Source organism: Eulemur rufifrons, chromosome 2 (genome assembly GCF_041146395.1).
Source record: "Eulemur rufifrons isolate Redbay chromosome 2, OSU_ERuf_1, whole genome shotgun sequence".
Classification (NCBI taxonomy): domain Eukaryota; kingdom Metazoa; phylum Chordata; class Mammalia; order Primates; family Lemuridae; genus Eulemur; species Eulemur rufifrons.
Window position 1 is genome coordinate 20,901,076 of NC_090984.1, and position 25,719 is coordinate 20,926,794.

The following is a 25,719-nucleotide window of genomic DNA, read 5'->3' on the forward strand; positions in this document are numbered from 1 at the left end:
CACAGAATTCTTGTTTAACTACATCCTAGCATGTGGTATACTGTTGTAACTCTGTCTCTTTACACGTCTGTTTTCTCCTCTAAATAATAAATAAGCCCCCTGCTTATAATCCTATCTGGTGTAAGGTAGATGCTCAATACTTGCAGAATGGAGGAACAGAGGAAAGAAAGGAGGAAAGAGGAATGTCTCCAACCCAATAATAGTGTGTTGGTAAGATTAAAATGAGATTTATAATATTTTCTTACCTTGACTGCATAGTTATTAAGTGGATCTTTTGCATATGAAGCAGTGTAGTAAACTGCATCACCTGCTTCACAACATGGTTTGTCGCTGGTTAGCCTGAAGTCCGACCAGCTATCCACGCCAAAACGGAGCTGGTCCTTCTGCCCAGCCATGAAGAGGTCTTCGCATTTAATAGCCAGTTTCTTCAAGGCATCTGTATGAAGGCTTCGGATTTTACTCACGACTTCCTCCCGATTCTCAAGTCCTCGATAAAGTGCTTGTCTTTGTGGCTTCTGAATGCCTCGGCCCGGCCTGCAAGAGGGACCACGCCGGCTGGACAAGGACTCCATGCTGTTGGAAAATCTGTCCTTAATACTGAGAGTGGTTAAGCTGGAGATGCTATTTGCTGCTGAGGGGACAGGTCTCTCCTTGTGCAAAGGTCTCTCCAAGGAATCACAAGACTCAATGTCCAGTCCCTTGAGTTCACAGCTGATGGAAGAGCCAGCACTGCTGGCGTCCCAGTTGGGGTCGATATCATAGGTGGGATTAGCCAGGACACACAGGCTACTTTCCATGGATTTTTGGAGGTCTTTGGAGATCGGCTCTGTATTGGCTCTTATGATCATCTTCTTTGGCAGTGGGGGTGGTGTGGGTTGGGAAGCATTAGGTGCTTCTTGGTCTGTTTTTCCCCCAAAGGCAATGGTATCATCCAAAGCTCCCTTGGGCTGCCGTGGATGCTTGGGAGGTATCATGGCTGCTCTAGATTGCCCTGCATTATTTTAAAAGGAAAAAAAAAAAAAAGAGAGAATAATTAAAGTTTTCAATCTCATTTCATAATTGAAACTTGAACAGAAATGGGTGAAGTAGCCATAGGAATGTCAGAATTAGTCAATGCTTTAATTCAAAATGGGAAAAGAAAACAACCAAAGAACAAATACTTAAACGTGGAAGGTATAAGTCCAAGACTTGGTGGGAGCAACATATATGCATGATGTCCCAGCATTTCTTTGCCAGAGGAACAGGGCACTAGTTTCAGGGATGGGCTTTGTTTTCAAAAAGGAATACAGATTTTCCAGTCCTGCTCCCAAGACTGCTGTATTCACCACACCAGAATACTGTGGAATGACGCACACTCAAATATATTTGCACTGTGACAGAGCAGAGATGATAGCATTGTGGATAAAGAAAATACTTGAGAACATTATCAAAAACAGAATTGAAACTAGTAACGGGACCATTAAAGGCTCAGAAGATACTATTCTATTCTTATACTTGTCCTTTTACATATATCTATATATGTGTATAGATATAGATATATCACTTGTCATGTATATAGCATTTTCCAACACATGAATATGATTTCATAAGCCATGTTATTTTATTTCACTATGGATTCTGGCATTGCTTAAACTGGTCTATGTGTAAGATTCCAGTTACTTTGGCAAGGGGAACAGTGTATATGAGCAGTCAACTGCTGTTCCAAACAGTCATTCACAAACTCTTAAATGATTCTATTTTGGGGGGCATATATACTGTGATTTAAGAGATGCTACTTTTGAATATCTTTTACAAGCCCTAGTTAGAGAATCACTCGTGTCTGCTTAGTTTCCAGCATTTATGCTTAGACGAAGACAAAACACGTATGTGTTAGATTACACCTCAGGACTTATTGTATGATAGGGAGGGGACATTATTTTTTAATTTTTTTATTTCAGCATATTACTGGGGTACAGATGTTCAGGTTACATATATTGCCTTTGCCCCACCTGAGTCAGAGCTTCAAGCGTGTCCATCCCCCAGATGGTGCTCACCACATCCATTAGGTGTGTATGTACCCATTCCCTCCTCTCCCCCAACTTCCTGACACCTGATGAATGTTACTACTATATACGCACTTAAGTGTTGATCCGTTAATACCAATTTGATGGTGAGTACATGTGGTGCTTGTTTTTCCATTCTTGTGACACTTCACTTAGTAGAATGGGTGCCAGCTCTATCCAGGATAATATAAGAGGTCACCATTGTTTTTTGTGGCTGAGTAGAACTCCATGGTATACATATATCAAATTTCATTAATCCACTCATGTATTGATGGGCAGTTGGGTTGTTTCCACATCTTTGCAATTGTGAATTGTGCTGCTAGGACATTATTTTTTAAAGACAGAGAAAAATATCATGAAACTTCCATAAAAGTTACTAAAATTAGTCATATTACTAAGATGAGGCTTCTACTCAGTGATCTCAGAGTTAGAGTATAATGCTCTGTTATGTGTTGGATTATATCCCCCCAAAAGGTATGTTGAAGTTCTAACCCCTGGTACCTGTGAATATGACCTTATTTGGAAACAAAGTCTTTGTAGATGTGATCAAGTTAAGATGAAGTCATTAGGGTAGGCCTTAATGCAATGACTGGTGTCTTTATAAGAAGAAAAAACACCATATGAATACAAAGACACACAGGGAGAACACCATGTAATGACAGAGGCAGAGATTTGAGTGATGTAGCTGTAGACCAAGGAATGCCAAGGGTTGATGGCCACTACCAGATGCCAGCTATAGGCAAGAAAGGATTCTATCCAATGTCTCAGACCATGGCCCTACTGATACCTTTCAGACTCCTAGCCTCCATAACAGTGAGAGAATATATTTCTGTTGTTTTAAGACACCTGTTTGGGAAACTAATACATGCTTCTACTGATGATCATACAGAGTAGAGGGTACTTGATGGTTGTGAGGATGATAATGAATAGAGGTACTAAAGTCATGTCCTTGTAGCAATGCCAACAGTAAGCACTAATATAATGTGATTGTAATACTAATACACAGTCATGCATCACGTAACTACAGGGTGAGTTCTGAGAAATGCATCATCATGCAAACATCATAGAATACACTTATATAAACCTAGATGGTATAGCCTACTGCACACCCAGGCTATATGGTCTAGCCTGTTGCTCCTAGGCTACAAACCTGTTACTGTACTGAATACTACAAGCAACTATAACACAATGGTGATTTGTATATCTAAATATAGAAAAGGTACAGTAAAAATACAGTATAAAAGGTAAAAAAACAGTAAACATGTATAGGCCACTTATGATGAACGGAGCTTGCAGGACTAGAAGCAGCTCTGGATGAGTCAGTAGTGAGTGGTAAGTGAATGTGAGGGCCTGGGACATTACGGTACACTATCGGAGTCTTTATAAACACCGTACACTTAGGCTACACTACATTATAAAAAAGTTTTTTCTTTCTTTAACAGTAAATTAATCTTAGCTTACTGTAACTTTTTTACTTTATAAACTTTAAAAATTTTTAAACTTTTTGGCTCCTTTGCAATAACACTTAAGTTAAAACACAAACACATTGTACAGCTGTTCAAAAAGATTTTTTTCTTTATATCTTTATTCCGTATGCTTTTTTCTATTTAAAAAATTTTTAATTTTGATTTTTTTTTTTACTTTTTAAACTTTTTTTGTTAAAAACTATGACACAAACACATACATGAGCCTAGGTCAGGGCCATCAATATCACTGTCTTCCATCCTTCCCAGCTCTTTCCACTGACAGGTCTTCAGGGGCAATAACATGCATTGAGCGTCATCTCCTATGATAACAGTGCTGTCTGCTGGATACCTCCTCAAGGACCTGCCTGACGCTGTGTTATAGTTAACTGTTTAAAAATAAGTATATGGAGTATACTCTAAAATAATGATAAAAAGTACATTATAATAAATACATTAAACCAATAACATAGTCTATTTTTATCACTATCAAGTATTAAATACTATATGTAATTGTATGTGCTACACTTTTATATGACTGGCAGCACAGTAGGTTTGTTTACACCAGCATCACCACAAACACGTGAGTAGCCTGTTGTGCTACAACAGCACAGTGGCTACATCACTAGGGAATAGGAATTTTTAAGCTCCATTATAATCTTATGGTACCACTGTTGTATATACCATCTGTTGTTGACCAAAACATTGTCATGTGGCACATGACTGTATTACATTTATCATGTACACAACTTTCTTCAAGGATACCTAAGACTTTATATAAACTATAACAATATATACAGCAAACCTAAGGACTTGCTTTCCTTACCAATGACATGTACCTATATTTTTACAAGGCATAGGACTATTGATACAATAAATATAAATAAACAAAAATAAGTATACAGAGAGAGCATGAGAGCAAGAGAGAGAGAAAGAGTATGAGAATGCTATCCTCCAAGAGGGCCAGGGCTTTTGGTTTCTTTGTTGTTTAACCTCTGTGCCAAGAACAGGGTCTGGATAGAACAGGTACTCAATAAATATTTCTTGAATGACTAAACAAGTAAATATTTAGGGTTGAAAGAAAAAGTAGTAAAATTGTGTAGGGAACTATAACAAGGAAAGAAACTGAATAAGTAATTTTAAAAATTCCCACAAAGAAAAATCCAGGACCATAGAGCTTCACTAATGAATTCTACCAAATGTTCAAAGAAGTATTAAAACCAATCCTTTGCAAACTCTTCCAAAAAATAGAGGAGGTGGAGGGAACACTTCCCCACTTGAATTCTATGGGGCCAATATTACCCAGATACCAGAACCAGACAAAGATATCACAAGAAAACTAGAGACTAATATCTTTTAAGAATACAAATGCAAAAATCCATACAATATACTAGCAAACTGAATCCATCAACATATAAAAAGGACGATAAGGTGGGATGTATCCTAGGAATGCAAGGTTGGTTTTTCATCTGAAAAATCAATTAATGTAATTTACCATGCTAACAGAATAAAGGCAAAAACTCACATGATCACTTCAAAATAGATGCAGGAAAAGCATTTGATAAAATCCAACACCTTTTCATAAAAACAGCACATAATAAACTATAAACAGAAGGGACATCTTCAACTTGATAAAGGGCATCTATATAAAACCAAGAGCTAATATCATACTTAATGATAAAAGACTGGATGTTTCCCCCCTGAAATCAGAGACAAAGACAAGAATTTCTGTTCTTGCCATTTATATCCTACATCATACTGGGTGTTCTAATCAGGGAAATTAGGAAAGAAAAAGAGATAAAAACATCCAGATTGGAAAGAGGAAGTAAAACTGTCTCTGTTCACATAATCTTATATACTGAGAAGCCTAAGGAATCCACAAAAACAAAAACAAAAAAAGAAAAAAAAACCCCCAAACCTATTAGAATAATATATCAGTTCAGCAAGGTCACAGGATACAAGATCAACATAAAAAAAAAATTGCATTTCTATATGTTAGAAATGAACAATCCAGAAATAAAATTAAGAAAATAGTTCTATTTATAGTATCATGAAAAAGAGTAAAATATTTAGGAATAAATTTAAGAAAACAAGTGTAATACTTGTATGCTGAAAACTACAGAATAGTGCTGAAGGAAATTAAGGAAGACCTAAAAAAATGGAAAGACATTTTATGGCCACGGATCAGTGACTTAACATTGTTAAGATGGAAATACTCTCCAAATTGATCTACAGATTTGTAATCTCCTTCAAAATTCCAGCTGGCTTTCTTGCAGAATTTGATCGACTGATCCTAAAATTCATACGGAAATATAAGAGACCTAGTGTAGCTAAGAAGGCTTGAAAAAGAACAAAGTTGGAAAACTCACACTTTTCGATTTCAAAACTTATTATAAAACTATAATAACCAAGACTTTGTGGTATTGGCATAAGAATAGAAATATAGGTGAATAGAATATATTTGAGAGTCCAGAAACAAATTCTTGTATTTATGGCCAATTGCGACAAGGTTGCCAAGACAATTCAACGGGGAAAGAACAGTCTTTTCAACAAGTGGTGCAGGGAAAACTGGATATCGGCAAGCCTAAGAATGAAATTGAACCCTCCACCTCACACTATACGCATAAATTAACTAGAAATGTTCTAAAAATTTAAATATAAGAGCTAAAACTGAAACGCTCTTAGAAAAAAACATACGAATAAGTCTTTGCAACTTTGGGTTACGCAATAGTTTCTTAGTTTCTTAGTTTCTTATATTATGTCTTAGATATGACACCTAAAGTACAAGCAATAGAAGAATAATGGATACATTGGAAGTCAACAAAATCAAAAACTTTTGTGCTTAAAGGATATCTTTAATAAAGTGAAAAGACAATCCATAGAATGGGAGAAAAATGTTCAAATTACATATCTGATAAGAGACTTGTATCCAGAATACACTAAGAACTCTTACAGAAAAAGATAAATGACTGAAATAAAAATGGGCAAAAAAGATTTGCATAGACATTTCTCTAAAGAAGACATTAGCACCTAAAGAGATGCTCGGCACCATCACTCTTCAGGTAAATGCAAACCAAAACCACAATGAGACGCTACCACACATCCACTAGGCTAGCTCTAATAAAAAACACAGACAAGTTTTGGTGAGGATGTGGAGAAATTCAGACGCTCATACATTGCTAGCAGGAATCCAAAATGGTGCGGCCACCTTGGAAAATATTTTGGTAGTTTCTCAAAAAGTTAAACAAAAGTTACCACGTGACCCAGCATTTCTACTCCTAGGGATGCATCCAAAAGAAATGAAAACATATGTCCACACAAGAACTTATGCACAAATGTTTATAGCAGCATTATTCACAATAGCCAAAAAGTAGAAACAAACCAAATGTCTATCACCTGTTGAGTGAATAAACAAAATGTGGCATAGCAATACAGTTGAATATTATTCAGCCATAGAGAATGAAGTACTGATACATGCTAAAGCATGAAAACATTATGCCAACAGAAGCCAGTCACGAATGACCACATATTTTATGATTCCACTTATATGAAATGTCCAGAAACATATAAAGGCATAGAGACAGAAAGTAGATTAGTGGTTGCCTGGGGCTGGGGGAAAGGGAGAATGGGAGTGACTGGAGTTTCTCTCTGGGGTGATAAAAATGTTTTGAAATTAGATAGGAGTGACAGTTGTAAAATTCTGTGAATATACTAAAACTCATCGAACAACACGTGCTAAGAGGGTGAATTTTATGGTATGTAAATTATATCTCAATAAAGCAAATCAACAGTCCATTGTTAGAAACCACCATAAACTCAGTTTTCGGTCATATCTTCCCATTCCTCTGTGCCCTTAACATCATCACCAAGGATATAGGGGCGTGGCATTTATTGAACAAATTCCTGTGGTGGTAAGGCTTCCTTCCTAGAGCTGCCCTAGCCCTATTTTCCCTTGGCTAATGTGAGAAGTTAGACCATGGTTTATTTACAAGATGACAGAAGTATGCTTTGTAACAAATCCTCATTTTTCAGTTGCTGACCCAGACTTTTCAGAGATGAAGTGCCATGGAGAAGGTTAGAAGCAATGAATTGCACCAGCTCAGGCTCTTATCATCCTTGCCTGACTACTGTGACGGTTTTCTGTTATCACTGGCTCCAGTTTTGCCTCCCTCACCACACTAGCCACTAGAGAGATTTTTTTCAAACACCAACGCTGATCATGGCACTTCTCACTTAAATAAAATCCTGTCCTAAAGATCAAGTCCAAATCTTCAAGCACAGCCAGCAAGCCTTTCATGACCTGGCCCTGGTGCACCTGTTTCTCTTGTAACATTTCCTCTTGCATCCTAAGTAACAGGTACCAGACTGCTTGTGGTTTTTCCAGCACTCTTGGCTACTTTACCCTCCCTTCATGCTTTGTGCCTTTGCTAATGCTGATCTTCTTCCACACATAGTTTTCCACTCCTCTCATCTTTAAACATTCTGCCTCTGGATGGTGTTTCTTACTCCCATCCCCCAAACCGACCTCTCTTTCCTTGGGATCTCAGAAATGTTCCTGTGAACATTTTTAAGAACTCAATAACACTTAACTTGTGTCCTTCTCTCTGAATTCCCTACTGGTTTGCTCATTGAGGGCATGGACTGTGTCTCATTTGCATACCCAGGACCAAGCAAAGAAGCTGGCTGAGAATTGAATGAGATAAATAGAAAACTAGAAACATGAACCTATTCTTGCCCATTCCAATGTAGGTCCCAGAAGAGGCTTTATGGGGTGCCATTGTCTACCCATTTCTCTCCCTCTCTTTTTTTTTTTTTTGAGATAGAGTCTTGCTTTGTTGTCCTGGGTAGAGTGCCAAGGCATCAGCCTCACTCACAGCAACCTCAAACTCCTGGGCTCAAGTGATCCTCCTGCCTCAGCCTCCAGAGTACCTGGGACTACAGGCATGTGCCACCATCCCCGGCTAATTTTTTCTATTTTTAGTAGAGACAGGGTCTTGCTCTTGCTCAGGCTTGTCTCAAACTCCTGACCTCAAGTGATCCTCCTGCCTCGGCCTCCCAGAGTGCTAGGATTACAGGTCTGAGCCACCACACCTGGCCTACCATTTCTCCAGATTAGAACAAACAAAAATAATCACTGACATGCGAGGAATGGAGAATTCCACAAGTACTTTTTCTTTCTTTTATTACCTCAGAACTGGCAAGGGAGGCAAGGTCTATCACCATCAGCAGCTCTTTAATGCTTATCAGAGGAGGTGGAAGACGGCTAATCATGCTACATTCTACCTACCACCTACAGAATAAAGTTCAAACTCCTCAGCAAGTTGGTCAAGGCTCTGCGTCTTATCTACCACTATTTCTCAGTAGCCCTTCCAAATGAATCATTCACTTCCTGTTCTTTTAACATGCTCCCTTTTTTTTATTTTTACGTTTTTATCTTAGCAAAGGTGTTCTGTCCTTGGCCCAGACCAAATGGCCCTTCTTTACTGAAGCCTTCCCTACTCTCTACTCCCCTACCTCAAATCAGAAGCCATTACTTCTTCCTCTGTGTTCTCTCAGAACCTTCTGTTCTCTTAGAACATTTGCAGTCTTTTATAGTGTGTGTGTGTGTGTGTGTGTGTGTGTGTGTGTTTATGACATCCCCTCAGAACCTGGTGGGGTGGGGCACACAGCAGGTGTGCAGTGGCTGCCAGACTGGGACAGTCAACAGAGTTGGTCATCATTCCAAAATGGAAATGGACAACCAAGGTGGCAAGGAAATAAAGATAAGTAAGGCTTCTCTTCCCAAACAGCAGGATATGATCTCCTGGGAGCTGAGGAGATTTCCACTTGAGAACCAGAAACTTATGCATTCCAAATGAAACCACAAACATTCCACAGCCCATGCAAGTAGGTCAAGCCATTCTCCTAAAAGTGTTCTGTGCTTTTAGATTTTTTTTTTTTTCTCTCCAAGAAAGACACATTTTCCTAACCGAATTCCAATCATTTGGGTCAATGTTTTAAAAGCTTGGTATCTTAGCTGTTTTTATTTTAAACTTGTAATCCTGTACATTCCTCTCAAGCCTCTGGGGCCAGACACCAAGCTCAGCTTTCAGCAGGCCTGATATAACATCACATACTCTACATTTTTGTGGCATACCAGCTCTCTAAACAGAAAAAAAAAAAAAAAAATAGATTGTGTTCTAAATCTTGCCTTCCTATATGCTAAAAAAAGTTCCTTTGGACAAATAGGTTTGACTAAACCACATTCAAAACTTACTTTCCTCTCTTTTTGAGTTTCCATATTCTACCTCTTTACTTTCTCCCCACTTAAACATGTCTTTGGACTGACAGATCATGTTCTGAATATGACTTGGTAATCATTACAGTCTTAGGGTGCTAGAGATTAAACACTTAACCGTGACTCATTTGTACAGGAGTAGCATGCTGATGGCCACAGTGAGTTCCTTATTCCAAGAAGACAGGCATGGCATGATTTCCTGGTTGATCCCCTTCCTGTCATCTCACAGGTAGCTCCCAGAATGATCTTTTTAAAATCCTGATTATGCCTCTATTCAAAAAGTGGCTCTTTATTTACTATAGGTAAAAGTCACACTCTTTGTGACCCTCTCTCCCAGACTCCTCCAGGCAGAAGCTTTCATTAAACCTTTCAATACCTGCATCGCGGCAGCTGTCCAGCCTCAAGTCTCTCTCTCCCAAAGACCAGGAGTCCTTGAAGGCCACGTTAGTATTCCCAGCACCTAGCCTGGTACCGGGGAAATACTTGGTTTTCAACAAATGTTTGCTGAATGAAAGCATTAAAGCCCAAATAAATGGAACATATTTTCCTATTGAAATTGTAATTTCAATTTTCATCCCTAATTTTTCCTCCAGGTCTCAAAACAAGTAATATAGATGAGAATGGAAAGGGAGAGGACAAAAGAAGAGGCGATCACCTCCAAACTGGGAGATACGCGCTGGAGTTTATAAATATAGATGCCACACACGGCCACTGTGCACCGGCCTTGTCAGATGAATAGGGCTTGTCACTGGCTGAACTCAGCTGCTCACTGTATCACCCCTACCAGTGGCATCAGCAGTTTAGGAGGGCGGGTCCTAATCTACCTGGGCATTACCGCCGTGCTGGGGCCTACCACAGTCAAACATAAGCAATAACCGGCAAGCCACAGGGGACATTAACTTGACTCCAAGCAATGAAACAAACCTGACCTCCAAAGACCTTTGGGTTTAGCCTCAAATAAACAGATATCCAGATCATTTTAAAGAATGTCAGTGGTATAGCAGCTGACTCAATTTTTGTAGGGCCTCATTAGTGAATACCTCTCCAAAAACAAAGATTATTTATTCAGGGGTAAGTTATCTATAGGATTTGAATGTTGTACTCTGTCAACTCATTCCAGTATGTGGAAGACTATTTTTAAATGTGAATCCAGCTAACTTAGGGACACAGTTTATAACTCTTTTAAAATAGAAATAATTACAATTTTAGGAAGTACAACTGTTTGAACAAATGCTCAAAGCTGTCATCAACCTCAGTTTTTTTTAAACAGCCAGATAATCTAAAATTGTGCAATTCTTTAATCTTTGGTTCAAATCATTAACTTGCAGTGTGTGGAATGCTGTCTGTCAATAATTATTTGGTGAGTAAATGAATGAATGGTAATGTATTCTTCAGAATGATTTTTTTTTTAAAAGCTGGCATTTATAATGACATTTATTCCATAACTACAACATCAAGGCCAGCAATGTAATGACATTCTTTTAAGTATCTTCACCCCTTAAAATTTAACACTGACAATCCACATACTACCAAAGGAAGTTCCGGAGACAGCAGACTTCTAAGTGTTTTCTTTTACTGTTTGAGGTTGTAGCCTTAAGGAGATGCTCAAAGTGAATAAAATAAATGTGGAAAGCTTCTTGTGGGGAAACACAGGCATGATTTATATAATTCCTTAATTAAGAAACCTGTAGATTAAGTCCCATATTAGAAAAAGAAAAGCCAGCTGGTTAATGGAACACATAAACTGTGACTTAAAATTTTCCTACATGAACTTTTCTGAGCAGAGCCACATTTCAATAATCTGGTGATCTGAAAAAAAGTCCAAAAGTCACTTTTAGCTCATTGATTCAAACACATTCTTAGCACCTACTGTGTGTTTTAGATAACGTGCGAGGTTGCTGGGAGACAGAAAGAGGAGCAAGCCAAAAATCTGCTGAGTAAAGGGAGGGTTGATAGACGTTTCTAAAAAGCAATGTGTAGAGCCCCTGGTTGCAAAGTGAACGAAGGAGAGCTAAAGATACCAGCTAATTCCCAACAGAGCAGAACTCATCACATGCTCCTGGTTTTGTCAGGCTGATGAGGTAGTCAGACATGCCGCATAAAAAAACCAGTGGTCTTTCTTCTAGACATTTTGAGGTAGACATAAGACACATGGGGAAACTGCTGAAAAAAACATTCTATCACTCTCTGGGAAATCATTTTGGGGACAGATACCCTGTAAAATTCAGTTTGGAATGGATTAAGATGTTACAGATCAGAGTTATAGATTAGTGATCTCACATGACCATCATCCAGAGTAAAATCACCACTCTTCTATGGGCAACCTTCATAAGGAGTCATCAAGTTGGATAAAGACAAATATGATTTTTGTGCAACATGTAAGACAATATAAATCCCCCAAATAACCAATTCTTTAGAGCAGTACTGTGCAAGAGAATTTTGTGTGACAACGAAAATGTTCTATATCTGCACTGTCTGTTATAGAAGCTACCAGACACGTATGGCTATTGAGCGCCTCAGTGAGACCGAGGAACTGGATTTTTATTTTAATGAATTTATATTTGAATAGCCACTTATGGCTAGTGGCTGCTGTACTGGATACTGAAGCTCTAAAATCTAATAATTAAATCAGTTATGAACAAAATAAAGTTTGCTTTATTTATGTTAAGGACAAGAAAAACAACATACAGATTGACCCTAGAGAGTGACTGTGTAAGGTAAAGAGAAAAAATGTATAGGACATATAAGTCAGTAGCTTCTTGTGGGAATGGTGCAATCACAACAACTCCTACTGCACCGGAGTGGAATAATGAGACTGTCTTGAGGGTAGAGGTCTAACGGGAGATTCTGAAGGAGGGTAATCAACACCTATTCCAGTTGAGTTTTTTTTTTTAAAAACTTATTAGCTTTCAGAACTATATAAGAAATGTGGGAATTACAATAAAATCCAAACCATGTCCCGTTGAATTGCTACAATTGGCAGATCTTGAGGAACTGGATCTGCACAGGTACATTGCTTTTATTTGTCATCTCCCCTCTGGTCTCTGTTAGCTGCCTTGGGGTCCTGCAGCTTGTTTTGTGTTTCACACCTTTGGTCACTAGTTGTGCAGATAGTCCACAATTTTTTGGATGTACATTTTGTTGTTCTGATTATTCAATGCCTTCTAAAAAACATTTTTAATCCTTTTCATTTTTTTCCTACATTTTCTAGCTAGCACATCTAACATATTTAAAGGAAAAAGAAGAGTATACTTTTGAGGAGAAATAAAAACACTTCACAACTATTAAGCACTTTATGTACCAAGAACTTCTTCTGCCACCAGCTCTACAAGGCAGATGTCAGTATTTCCTCATTTCAGATGTGGTACTTGAAGCTCAGAGATGTTAAATAGCCAGCCCACGATCTTGTAGGTAGGCAGTGACACAGCTGTGAGATGAACCTAAATTTCTCTGACACCCCCTCAACTAATCTTTTTCCTTCTAGATCACACTGCTTCCTAAGCCCACTTTACAATGCAACTTTTAGAAATAAATTCCACAGTAAAAATGAAGGTAACCCTGAACTTTCCTCTCTCAGTTTCTTCCATATCAGTCCATCCATCCTCTACCTTATTTAGATGGAAGGAAGGGCAGGAGCAGGGAGGAAGGAAGGGAGAGTAAGCAAACAAGTAAAGGTCTTTATGAAATGGTTCTGGAATATTTATTTTTTATTTTATTTTTTTTAAGGCTAGTCAAGTGAAGCAGTGGGAGGTTCTGGAATATTTAAAAGGATCTAAAGCTATTGTATTAAGAGGGTTTGTTGCCTTTCACTTTTTAAACACCATTTTTTTAAAAGTTACCGAGGCTTTAAATCATAAAAAATTACTCAAACTGTAGTTTAAAACTGCATGCAAATGATTTGTTGAAAGTATAAGAAAAGGAAAAGTTCCAAATGCCACTGAAAATACTTGTTCCATTAGGAAAAACAACAACAGCAGCAACAACAAAAAACCCAAAATAAAACAAAACAAAAAACCCTCAGCTTAGAACTCAGGGAGTCAACCCTATCTATTGCCTTTCCAAAGAAAACCACTATACGTGGTTAGTCAAGTATATGGAGTCAAGTACACAGTCACTTAAGCACTTAAGGAAAACTGGCTAACATTTTATGGGTATCACATACTTTTGAATATAAAGCAATAGGTAGGAAGAAAGCTATCTTTCTAATAGGGCATCCATAACATAGCATTTTTGCACACTAAATAACCATAATTTTTTAAAAAGTCTTAAATTTTGTGTCTAAAAGTAGGTGACTTAAAAAAGAGGGGGGATAGTAGCAGCCTTTCAGTATTTTACAACAATCTAGCGATTAAGAGCATTACAGTCTAGTGGCTAAGACCACCTGGGTTCCAATCTTGGTTCAACTCTTATTGGTTCTGTGACTTTGGGCAAGGCACTCTGCCTCAGTTTCCTCATTTCCTTTATGGAAATTTTTATTTCCATAAAAATGGGGCTCATAATTCCTAAGGTGGTTGTGAGGATTAAATGAGCTATTAATAACATATGTAAAGCACTTAGGATATTCATGGAGGCAATGCTTTATTTTTTTCCTACCAATCTTTGTAGGGAAGACAATGAGATAAAATAATTAACTCTAATGTTGGCTAATGGGAATTTTTAAAGAAGAGATACCGTAAGACACTATACAATTAGTAAAAATTATTATATATTTTACTGAGGACATAATGGAAGAAATTTTGGTGTAGTAAGAATGTCTAGATTGTAATTCCTGATAGATTATGCTATCTGAAGGAATATAGTAAGTAAACTAAATTTTTCGTCTTCTAATATGCCTCATAAAATATAAAAGAATGGAAAAAGTCCAATAAGCTGTTTGACTATGAAATCTGTTTCAACTGGAAAATGGTATCCAAGATAGTTGCTTGGGTAAAGTGTAGCATGCTTCCCCTACTCCCAAATTATATAAAGCTTCTGGAACTTTAAATGGAAGTCTTTTTCCTTACAGAATGTATTTTTCAACTGCATGTGGGCTGTTAATGATTGAGTTTTCTGAAAGGAGATACTAAAGTATTTCTCCTACAGTGTTAACTAAACCTTTTGGCCTTCTTAAGGACGCCTTTTATTCCCAAGTACACTCGCTGATCTTAGCGTGATTTTTCCTTACAATAACCTTATGGAGGAAAAAGATAAAGAAGAAAGGAGTTGTGATACTAGGTGGAAGAATGCTTCAATGACAAACGCCACTGGTTTCCACACAGGGTCTAAGGAATGGTCAGCAGTTCATAAGAATCTTGCTCGTGCTCTGCATGTAGTAGTCCATGCTGCTCACCTCTTTCCTGACTTCATGGGAGAAGAGCACTGAGAAATCCTTATGCTGCCCCAGGCTTTGATTTTTAGAAGGAAGGACAGTGTGTGACACTCAAGGGAGCAAGACAGATCAAAAGTCACCGAGCATTCAAGGAAGAAGGGTGAAGATGATAAGAGCATTGAAGAATCTTTGGACTGGCAGGTAATTTAGCTCAACTCTCATTGCAGTGCAGCACTCTCCTTCACAGCATCTCTGAGACATGGCCAGTCAACCTCTGCCTAAATACCTTCAAAGACAGGGATCTTACTTCCTCAAGTCTGCTTCATCCAAGTCAGAGATCTGGGATACATCATAGACTCTTCACTTCATCCAACCTTGTGTATTTTACCTCTTAAGTGTCTATCGAATCTGTCCACTGTCCCCCCTTCCACTATCTTAGTTGAGGCCTCCCCTTCTCATCCCTTTATGTGGTCCTGCAATAGTATTCCATCTACCAGATTTCTTGCCACCAAATAATCCATCCTCACATGGCAGCCTGCAGAGATGTTCTAAAACACAAATCTAATCATGTTATTCCTCTGCTTAAAACCGTTTGATGGTTCACTATCACAAACAGCCAAAAGTCTAAGGTTTTAGCCTGAAATACATGATACTGGCTAACTCTCCACTTCACAGTTTGGCAACACTAAAGGCTTATAGTACCACATGCACTAAGCTGTTTCGCATCTCCACAGTTTTGCTCATGTTGTTGCCTCTGATTTGAATAGTCTTTCTTCCCTCTGTCAACTAGATAAATCAGTTCAGGAATTATCTCCAGGAATGCATCTTTTGACACTCTCCCCTGTGTAATATCAAAAATATTCCATGCATTTTTCTATCACTGCATTTATTCTATTACACTGAAATTATAACCAAGTTTATTTTTTTGCCCCCAGGTAAGTCCCTCAAGGGACAATGCCAGCACCCTTAGCATATGGCCAGGGCTCATGGTAGCAGGTGTTTAATACATGTCTAGTAAATACCAGAACTTTTTTCTTAGGTGAGTTAAAATTTATAATTCCAGGCTGGGCACAGTGGCTCATGCCTGTAATCCTAGCACTGTGGAAAGCCAAGATGGGAGGATTGCTTGAGCCCAGGAGTTTGAGATCAGCCTGCGCAACATTCTCTACAAAAAAATTTAAAAATTAGCTGGGTGTGGTGGTGCATGCCTGTAGTCCCAACTACTTGGGAGGCTGAGGCAGGAGGCTCTCGTGAGCCTAGGAGCTTGAGGTTGTAGTGAGCTATGATGAGGCCACTGTACTGCAGTCCCAGCAACAGAGCAAGATCCAGTCTTTAAAAAAAAAATGTGTATCTCCAATGGCTAAACTTTTGCTTCATGGAGCAATAAAAACCATCTCTCCAGGAAAATAGAACATTTGGCTAGTACATAAAAAGGAAAGTTTCAATACTATTTATTTGACATTTGCACTTACCTAAGTTGCTGTATGTTGCACTACAGGGGTTTAAGTCCAGAGGATCTGAAATGTCGTCTTCTTTTTCCTCTTCCCTTTCCAGTTCAGGTAGGGGCAATGCTGGTGTGGCTGAAGGGCAGCCCCCGCCATCTTGTTTCACAACACTTTTTGGATCCCGAGGAGAAAAATCCTCTGTCACTTCATGGGTCACGTGACTGAAACAAATCAGACCACTTGTCAGACTGGCATTCAAAGGTTCTGCTAAAATTTAGATTTATGGAAGGCATATACTTCCCATAAATGTGAATAACTGGTCCTATAGGCACAGCAATGGGTCATAAGCCCCAACATACTTGTCTAAACACAAGGCAGTACCTTCCTCTAGGTTCATACTTCTATTTACTTTGACTCATACATATTGGGAATCGAATTTGGTAAAGAAGGTGTGGTAGGCTGAGAGGAAACGTGAGAATAACAGGCAAGGAGTGGAACAATTTTTTTTAGGTAGTGACGGTGGTGGCAGAGGGAGCTAAATGCTTACCTGATTAAAGACAAATACACTCAAGTATTTAGTAAAGTATTTAGCATATTTACTATACTATATTATAGTACTCTAATACCATACTAAACACCAAATACTTTACTATACAGTATTTACTTAGTATGTAGTATTCAGTACACACTGAAGTATTCACTGAAGTATTTAGTAAAGGATCAGAAATAAAGTTGAGATTAGACTATCTAAACAAAGAAGTTAAATTATTTTAATAGGTAAACTGAGGCCTGGAAGGTCCTGTGGCCAGGAGAACAGAAGCATCAACCTTTGCCTGGGTATATGCGGCAGGGAAGGAAAATGGAAAAGAAAGCTCTACTTTCTAGTTAATCTCTTCTATTAAAATGAGTCTGAAGCATTCTGCTGGCCACATACCAGTATATGATCAATCTTGTTTCACTATTGCCTGCTTATTTGCTTGTAACTACCCTCTGCCCATCCTCTCTACTCCCCAACCTACTTGGACTCTGCCAATTCTGTTGCTATAAAGCACAAAGGGATGGAACACTTATTAAATGCTGGTGGAGAAAACTGGTCTACTTAGAAAATCTCAGTGGGCTGGTTAATGAAATAAATTCAAAATCGGCATCTTTAAAGATTTCTAGGTCTATGGAAAAGTGTTCCTAGACTATCACACAACTCTTCAGTTCTTCTTCCTGGTTTCGTTAATGAAAAATAGAAAGAAAGAAAGGAAACATATACTATTACATGTTACTTCTGGATTTCCAGTTGGCAGTGAGTCATGGTGACATTTACAAGTTTCTTTAAAAGAGGTACTTTGTTTGATCGTGTGTCATCAGAACATACGTTACCTGTGGACTTAAGAGAGCAGATCTAAAGAAGAAGGAGTACCTTCTTATCAATCTTTCATTATGGAAATCATGCCTGTGCCTGGACAGAAACATAAGCCTTGATGTCTGCTAGATATACAACTTCAAAAATATTCTTTCAAAGCTGTCAGAGCCAGAGGTCTCTCTATACTGGGAGTGAGCATTGAGCTGAAAGTTCTGTTAGGGGACCTGGCTCTTGAGGACAGTGGTGAGGTGGGAAGGAATCACTCCGTTAGCAGTCAAGAGGGTTGTCTATGTAAAAGAGGCCTCATACAGTAAAGCATGCTGCTCTTCTTGATGGGCTGCCCTTGGTCATCAACTTAAAAGAGGGACTCCATACAAAGCTGGTTTCTCAGAACATGCAGCATCATAAAATCAAGGTAGCAAGAAGGCTTTACTTCCAGGCATTCGCAAAGACAAAGCAAAGTGACACTTCCAAGTCACTCTCAGGTACCACTTAATGTCTGTTACAGATTGTATTATCACTGAGTAGCTATCAACAAGATTTAGGAGAGAGGAAATGTTCTTTTCTGGGAAAAAGTTAATATAAACCACTTCTAATTTCAAAGCAATAAATATAAAGTGATTTTAAATATCATCCCCGCCTTGAGAGAAAAAAATGTTAAAGCTCCAGACATTTCTTATTCTAAAGTCAGCTTTAGAGATGTTGTAAAAAGCTGTTTCTGGGCTCCTCACCCCTGCAACCTTACTCTTGCCTTTTCCTTTCTTTCCCCGATCTCCTGGTTATTACTAAAATAAAGCTCTCCTTCCTATTTGTCAAAAAGGGGTGGTAAAGGGTTCAGAAGTCATGATTTCACCCTCACTTGTCTGTTTTCCTCCCAGGCAATGGACTATTTACAACAAAACTCAGCTCCTGTGGAAACCACAGAAAATGCTGCTGTCATTAACCACCTATGGGGTATTCTACGGGCCTGTTCCACATACATACATGTAACACAGCCCTGTACTCTGATGGGCTTTGCAAAACAAAACAAGGATGCTGAAAAGCAAGAAATATTAAAGACTCACCCACTGTACTCACTAACACAATTCCCCATTAAAGGAAATTTTCACAGGGCCTTCTTGAGTCTGTTAATTATGTTCTGAAACTCTGATAAACCACAGAGGAGTTCTGGAGAGCTACAAGTTGGGCCAACCATGAGAAGAGGCTTGAATTTTGCACCTTAATATCACCCATTGCATCTTGACCTTTACCTTAGGGGTTTGGTCTGGGAAACGTGCCAGATTACCTTCAGGGAGCTAGGCAGAGTGAAAGCTAGTTTTATTAACTCCTTGAGGACCAAGGCAGCACAGCCTATATTCCAGATAAAGATCCGTTTGCATAAGTACATTTTAAATAAGTACACTGGTACATTAAATCACCAATTAAAATAATTGTCAACTATAAAGAACTATGCAAATAGAGCTGATAAAAGTAAAATCACGTGTTTGCAAATGGATGCTAAAATATTTAATCTGCATTTACAATGACAGCAGTCTTTAAAAGGAGTACGAATTTTAAAAATGCGTTAATGATATGTCATGTTTTAATGCTTGAGGGAAGAACAGCTCTTTGTATGACTAAAATGGTAAAAGAGAGGGGAAAAGAGAGAGGTTCTGAGAGTTCATGTTTAGATACGGCAACATGCTAGGACTAAAGAATAAAGAATTGAGAAAAGCATGGAGAAGGCTGACTCGGTCACTATGTATAAACAACACAGGCAAATCATTCAGGAAGAAAGGGAAAGCTTATGATTCATTTACCATTAGGCATATTCATTTAATAAGGGAATTTAATTTTTGACCATTGACTTATTTCACATTTAGACATAAAATCAGAAAACCCTCCCAAACACTAAAATGACATTTTACAAATACAGGCTTTATCTCCTAACAAAGAGTTTCACCACCATTTCATTGGGAAATGTTTAATGTAATGGAGAAAACACTAAAATAGGAATCAGAACCTGGGTTCTGTTTCCCTATATTACTTTGATCTTCTGAACAAACTTGATGATGGCATCAGGAGGAAGTTAATGGAGAAAATGAAGATTTAAATTTTTTCCATTTCATCCAGGAGATAGATGGTAAGAAATTATTTTAAATGAAAATTAAAAGAAATATGTGAGAATTTCTTATACACTATATGTCAGGGCGTCTTGAAATCACAAACAATGATCAGGGTTTTTAGACACTTTTTTTTTTCAGGTTATTCAATAAATTTGATATTCATTACTATAAAATACAACTATGAAGTGATAGATGGCCCATACCAAAGAGGAAGTTATAGCTTTTATATTTCTGCTATTTAAATTCATGTTGAAACAATCCCTAGACTTGTAATATGATGTGGAAAGTCCATAATAACTATGGTGTTGATATCTAGGTCCCTGATCTTCAGGTTGGGTCAAACCCTAAGTTAGCCTACTCTTTGTCCTCAGCCCTCAGCATTCCTTCTGCTTTCATAACGGAAGGACAACACACGTTTGTGCTTTAAACTTGTCAACCAACTTTCCATTAATGACCAGTTTTAAACTGAGATTTGGTCAGATTTATGGTCTGACCTGACATTTAAGAAACCATGTCATAACCTCCACAAAGACAACTCATTTTCTGAACATGCAGAATGAATGTAAAGTGTTCAGAGGAAACAGTAACATTGTTACAGATTTGTCTGTTATATAAATGAATCCCTTGGAAGGTTATATCTCATCAGTCTGCAATATTCATACATAATTCAAAGCTGCAAAAGCAATCTCCTATGGGAAACTCACTTGGCTTACCCAGGTGGTAGGATTAATCATTACACCATCAAATGAAATAATCTTTTTTATTTTTTTCCTGGAAAATTTTTGTTCAAGACAGATTTTTATAGAAATTCTGTTAAATGTCTGAATGTACTTTTTAAAAAGGCAAATCAAATTCCACATTAAAACAGATTAAAGGCCTTTATGTACCCAAGTATTTCCACAATTTCAGTTCAACTCTATCTTCAAATTCAACCACCTTCATTCAGCTTCTGAAGGGACTGTACATGAAATCAGACTTCTGTAGAGACCATCTGCCTCTTGGGGCAAATGCTATTCTAATTTGCCAGCTCTCTTCGGCAGGCACATCTGTCTCCAGTTGCCCAAGACAGCCAATAAACAAACGTGTGATTTTTAAAACCTCCTTTTACCCCTAAAAATCAGTCCAAGGCACATTAGAAACAAAATTTCATGTTTTTGGTACTGTTTTCCAGACCTGCTTATGTCTGGGATTGTTTGGGATGATGGACCTTTGCAGAAATGCAATCTACGTCAGCACATAAGGAGAGTTCAAATTATCAAATCCCACACCTTTGTAAGATATTGGAAGGGAGAAAAAAATGAAAAACCCCGTTTCTTTTTGTCTCTCTACCTCTAGGACCCCCTACCAATGTGACATTTCTTAATCCCATCTTAGTTTCCAGGTCATCAACCTGATTTTGGTACACTTTCCAATCATTGGCATTCTCAGGTAGAAAAGTGTTGTGTCCACTGATCACTATCTAGTGTCTCCAATTTTCCACTAAGCCTTCTGTAGTCTTTAACTGAAAACGTCAAACTTCTTATCCTGAACTGAGATTAACCTTTCACTGAGATCTGATGAGTTACTACTAACATGTCTAACATAGTCTGCTCAAACAAAGGTAGCTCATACTGGTGTGAAAGAAGTGGCTAGGTCTTGGGATGGAGAAGACTGGCAGCCATGTGCAAGGCCTTGAATAGAATCTAATTTTCTGACACTGCACAATTTCTCTTTTTAAACAGACATGAATGGCAAATTAAAAGTGTCTTCAAGGCACCAGATTGCAAGACAGCAAAGCAGATAAAAACATAGGCCTCTGTAAATCACTGTCACCTTCATAACACTAAGAAAATTACAGTTTGAAAATCCTATGAAATACAAAATCAGAATAGTATCTGTGCAAATTAATAGAAAAGATAAATTAATTTTGGGAAGAGCAATAAAATGTGGTTGCCATTCTCAATAACAGAGATACAGAAGCAGCTCGTCAGCATCACCATTTGGGTCTTGGTTCACTTCTAAAGAATGGGGTGAGATATTGATGTACATGTCCTGAAAAGGCGAGATATTAGAAGAAAATACCCATAACCCTCTTCAAGGGGACTATGCCCCCCAGATATAAAACAGCCTCTCTGGAGTCCTGCACTTTTTCTGCATGCCCAGAAGCACTGGAAAAGCCAGTCAGTACACCTTTTTCCACCTTCCTCTTAGCTCCCTCTGCCCTGTGAGTCAGAGTAGGGAGATGCTGAGAAATGATTATGTACACTTAGCTCTCTAAAAACGGTGCAGGCTCACCGAAATGGACATAGGGCGGGAACAGGACCTAGAAGTATTCAGAACATACTCCTACTCAACACTGCACAAGCTGTGCACTTTTCCACTTAATTCACAAAAACACTTCAGGAGGTAGATGCAATTATTCTCATTTTATAAATGAGGAAACTGAGATGGAAAAAAATTAAGTCAATTGCCTAAAATTACATGGGCAGAGTTGGGATCAGAACCAACACTGCCTAACTCTAATGTCCAGGTTCTTCCCACCACACTAGCACCATCATGCAAGCTTGGCATATTATAGAGACTCAACAATAAATGCTTGATTATGAAGATGAAGAAGTAAAAGTACTTTCAAAAGTATATAGCTATTCTTTTTTTTTTTTGGAGACAGAGTCTCGCTCTGTTGCCCAGGCTAGAGTGAGTGCCGTGGCGTCAGCCTAGCTCACAGCAACCTCAAACTCCTGGACTTAAGCGATCCTACTGCCTCAGCCTCCCGAGTAGCTGGGACTACAGGTATGTGCCACCATGCCCGGCTAATTTTTTGTATATATATATATTTTAGTTGTCCATATAATTTCTTTCTATTTTTAGTAGAGACGAGGTCTCACTCTTGCTCAGGCTGGTCTTGAACTCCTGACCTTGAGCGATCCACCCGCCTCGGCCTCCCAGAGTGCTAGGATTACAGGCGTGAGCCACCACGCCCGGCCTATATAGCTATTCTTGAAATTTGGGGTACTAATGATTACAGATGTGTTCTACTTTTGAAAAGTCCTAAACGAATAAACCAAAAAAGTCATTATTTACATCACAAAAAAAATTTCTTTAAATAGGAGCCGACTAGTATGGAATGACTGTGTTTATAGATATTTGGCTTCCTAATAATGATCACCACCACCACGACCGCTACATTTACTGAGTGCTAAGCACTGTCCTTAAATATTTATTTCCTAACAATAACACTCCTAGTAAGGTTTATTATTTCCATAATAGCAAATAATAGTAGTAGCCAAAACTTACATAGTGCTTATATGTGCCAGTTCTAAGCTATGTTTCTCAAAAGAGGCACTACTGACATTTTTGCCACATAATTCTCTGTCGTGGAGGGCTGCCCATATAGCAGGATAATACCAGCATTTCTTCCCTCTACCCACTAGGTATTGGAACAAACCCCTCCTCCCCGGTTGTAACAAACAAAAATGTCTCCAGACATTGTCAAATGTGCCCTGGTGGGAAAATCTCTTCACCCTTTCTAAACCCTTTATTTACATAAACTCATATAAGTCTCACAACAACCTGCTAGGCAGGTTATTATCTGTGTTTTACAAATGAAGAAATTATAGCTCAGAAAGGTTACTTGCCTCAGATAACACAGCTAGTAACTGGTAGAGCTGAGATTCAAATCCTGCAGTTTAGCTCTGAGTCTGTCCTCTCAACAGCTACATTATTCTGCCTCTCAGTTTACAGATGAAAAAACTGGTAAGCAGAACGCAAGTAACTTGTCCAAGATGATAAAGCTATTAAGTGGCAAAGGCAGGATTCTAACCCAGGTCTGGGCAATTTCAAAGTCTGTGCTCTAAAATATTATGTCAATGGCTATCAAACTTTAATGTACCCAAGAATTTCCTGGGAAGCTTGTTAAAGATGCAGATTCTCAGCTCCCACCTATAGGGATTGATTTAACAGCTTTGGGGTATGGCCCAGGAATCTGCATTTACATACTCTAGGTGATTCTGATGCCGTTGGTCCCAGGACCACACTTTGAGAAACGATTTTTCACTGCCTTTCTCTCCCAGAAAGAATAGGGCAATAAGTATAGCAGCAAGGTGCAAAAAGTGAGCAGGAAAATTTTAAGTAAAAGGGTATGATTCCTCAGAAGTGACATAAGCAGAAAAGAGAAAATAAAATAATTTAAATGGCCACAGATGAGAAATTCATAATGGACTGTTAAAAAGGTAGAAGGGCGGGTAACACTTGGGACTATTCCTACCCTTCTGAGGTTTATTCTTAGAATACAATTATACATATCCCCCAAACGGTAGAAAATGAGGATTTGGCCTAGTATGACATTTATGATTTTTGTTAGAAACTCTGACTGGTTGAAGACCAGTATGAAAAGGCGTCTGTGACAGCAGCGTAAGTCACATCTTCCCATATGCTGCAATGTCTCATCTCAGCTATTTTATCAACAGAGGACAGAGGTGAGCACAAAAGGCAGGCTCCAGCGACTGAAGAAGCTGCTACAAGAAGAAGAACCATGGTGCCTGCACTTTCTATCCACCCTTCCAGGGGATGCTTCTGGAAATGCACTTTTGTTCTGCCCTTCCTCTGTTCCACATCATGTAGATCCTTGTGGCCATCCAGATTCTACCTGCAGGTCTATAAGGCCCTTCACGATGAGGCTACAATGTATGTTTCCATCCTTATTCCAAATTTTCCGAGACACAATCCTTCAGCTCCAGATACGTCCATTTATTCCAAACTCAGCCAGTCTTCAAAGACTATTCAAATCCTATATTACCCATGATGTCTTACTATCCATAGGGACACTTTTCTTCTCAGGACACCCATGGCAGGGGACTGAGGATTACAGCAAGCACTCAGTAAGTAGGTGTTAAATAAAAGCAGGTGGCATGTGGGCAGCAAGGCACTAGACAACGTCAGCAAGATCTGGATCCACACTACTCTCCCAGAATTTCTGCCTATACCACCACGGAGTGTGGGATTGGGACAGGGTCCGGTGCAGAAAGCAAGTAGGGCCAGGGAACTCTCTCCCCGCTGGGAAGTCAGAGGAACAGGACATCTTCCCGTATGCAGAGTGGAGCTTCAGAAAGCACAGAAAGGCCCACTGGCTGACTGCTGAGGCTATTCCATTCCCTGAAAATTAGAGGTGGTGGCAGGGGATCAGTGTGCCACAGCTATCATCACTTTGTTGCTTTTAGGCCAGCCTTTCTCTTTGCTATCCACAAATCATTAGAGAGGCACTGCGTGAGGATAAACGGCCTGTCCTGGCATTAAACCTGTAAATATCACCTGATAACTTTAATCAATACTCTGTTGCAGTTACGTTAAATAATCACTGATGGAAACTGTGGCCTAGAGGTCTGAAGACAGGCCTAGAAATGAGAAACTCAAATTTAATTTCAACTCTGCCACCAATGCTACTCTGTCCACGTTCCCCATTATTCATCTGTAAAATGGGTGTAGTGACATTTATAGGAGTATGTATTAATTTGGTCATTCACATAAAATGCTTTTAAGAGAGTGAATAACTATGCCAGTGCTGAGTACTTTAAGACTCAGCACTGTTGACAGGTCAGTGAATCAGTACACATCACTGTAGTCCTTACTGGTTACATGCATGCTTTCCTATGCTCAGTCTGACTTTAAAAGGCATGGCAGACACCAAAAGACTCAACAATCACCACCAGTAGTGCAACAAAAATAATTTAGGGGGACTAACGGTCTCTGA

General features: G+C 38.7%; 1 protein-coding gene across 1 annotated transcript in view; it reads right to left on the minus strand.

The window, feature by feature from the left end:
• The window catches only part of PEAK1 (pseudopodium enriched atypical kinase 1), a 255,813-nt gene that overhangs the window by 19,118 nt on the left and 210,976 nt on the right, over positions 1 to 25,719 (minus strand). The window contains exons 4-5 of the mRNA XM_069481556.1: positions 16,563 to 16,756; positions 246 to 991 (exon numbers count right to left, since the gene is read on the minus strand). Of these exons, the coding sequence (XP_069337657.1) occupies positions 246 to 991; positions 16,563 to 16,756 (940 nt within the window). The remainder of the gene's footprint in view (positions 1 to 245; positions 992 to 16,562; positions 16,757 to 25,719) is intronic.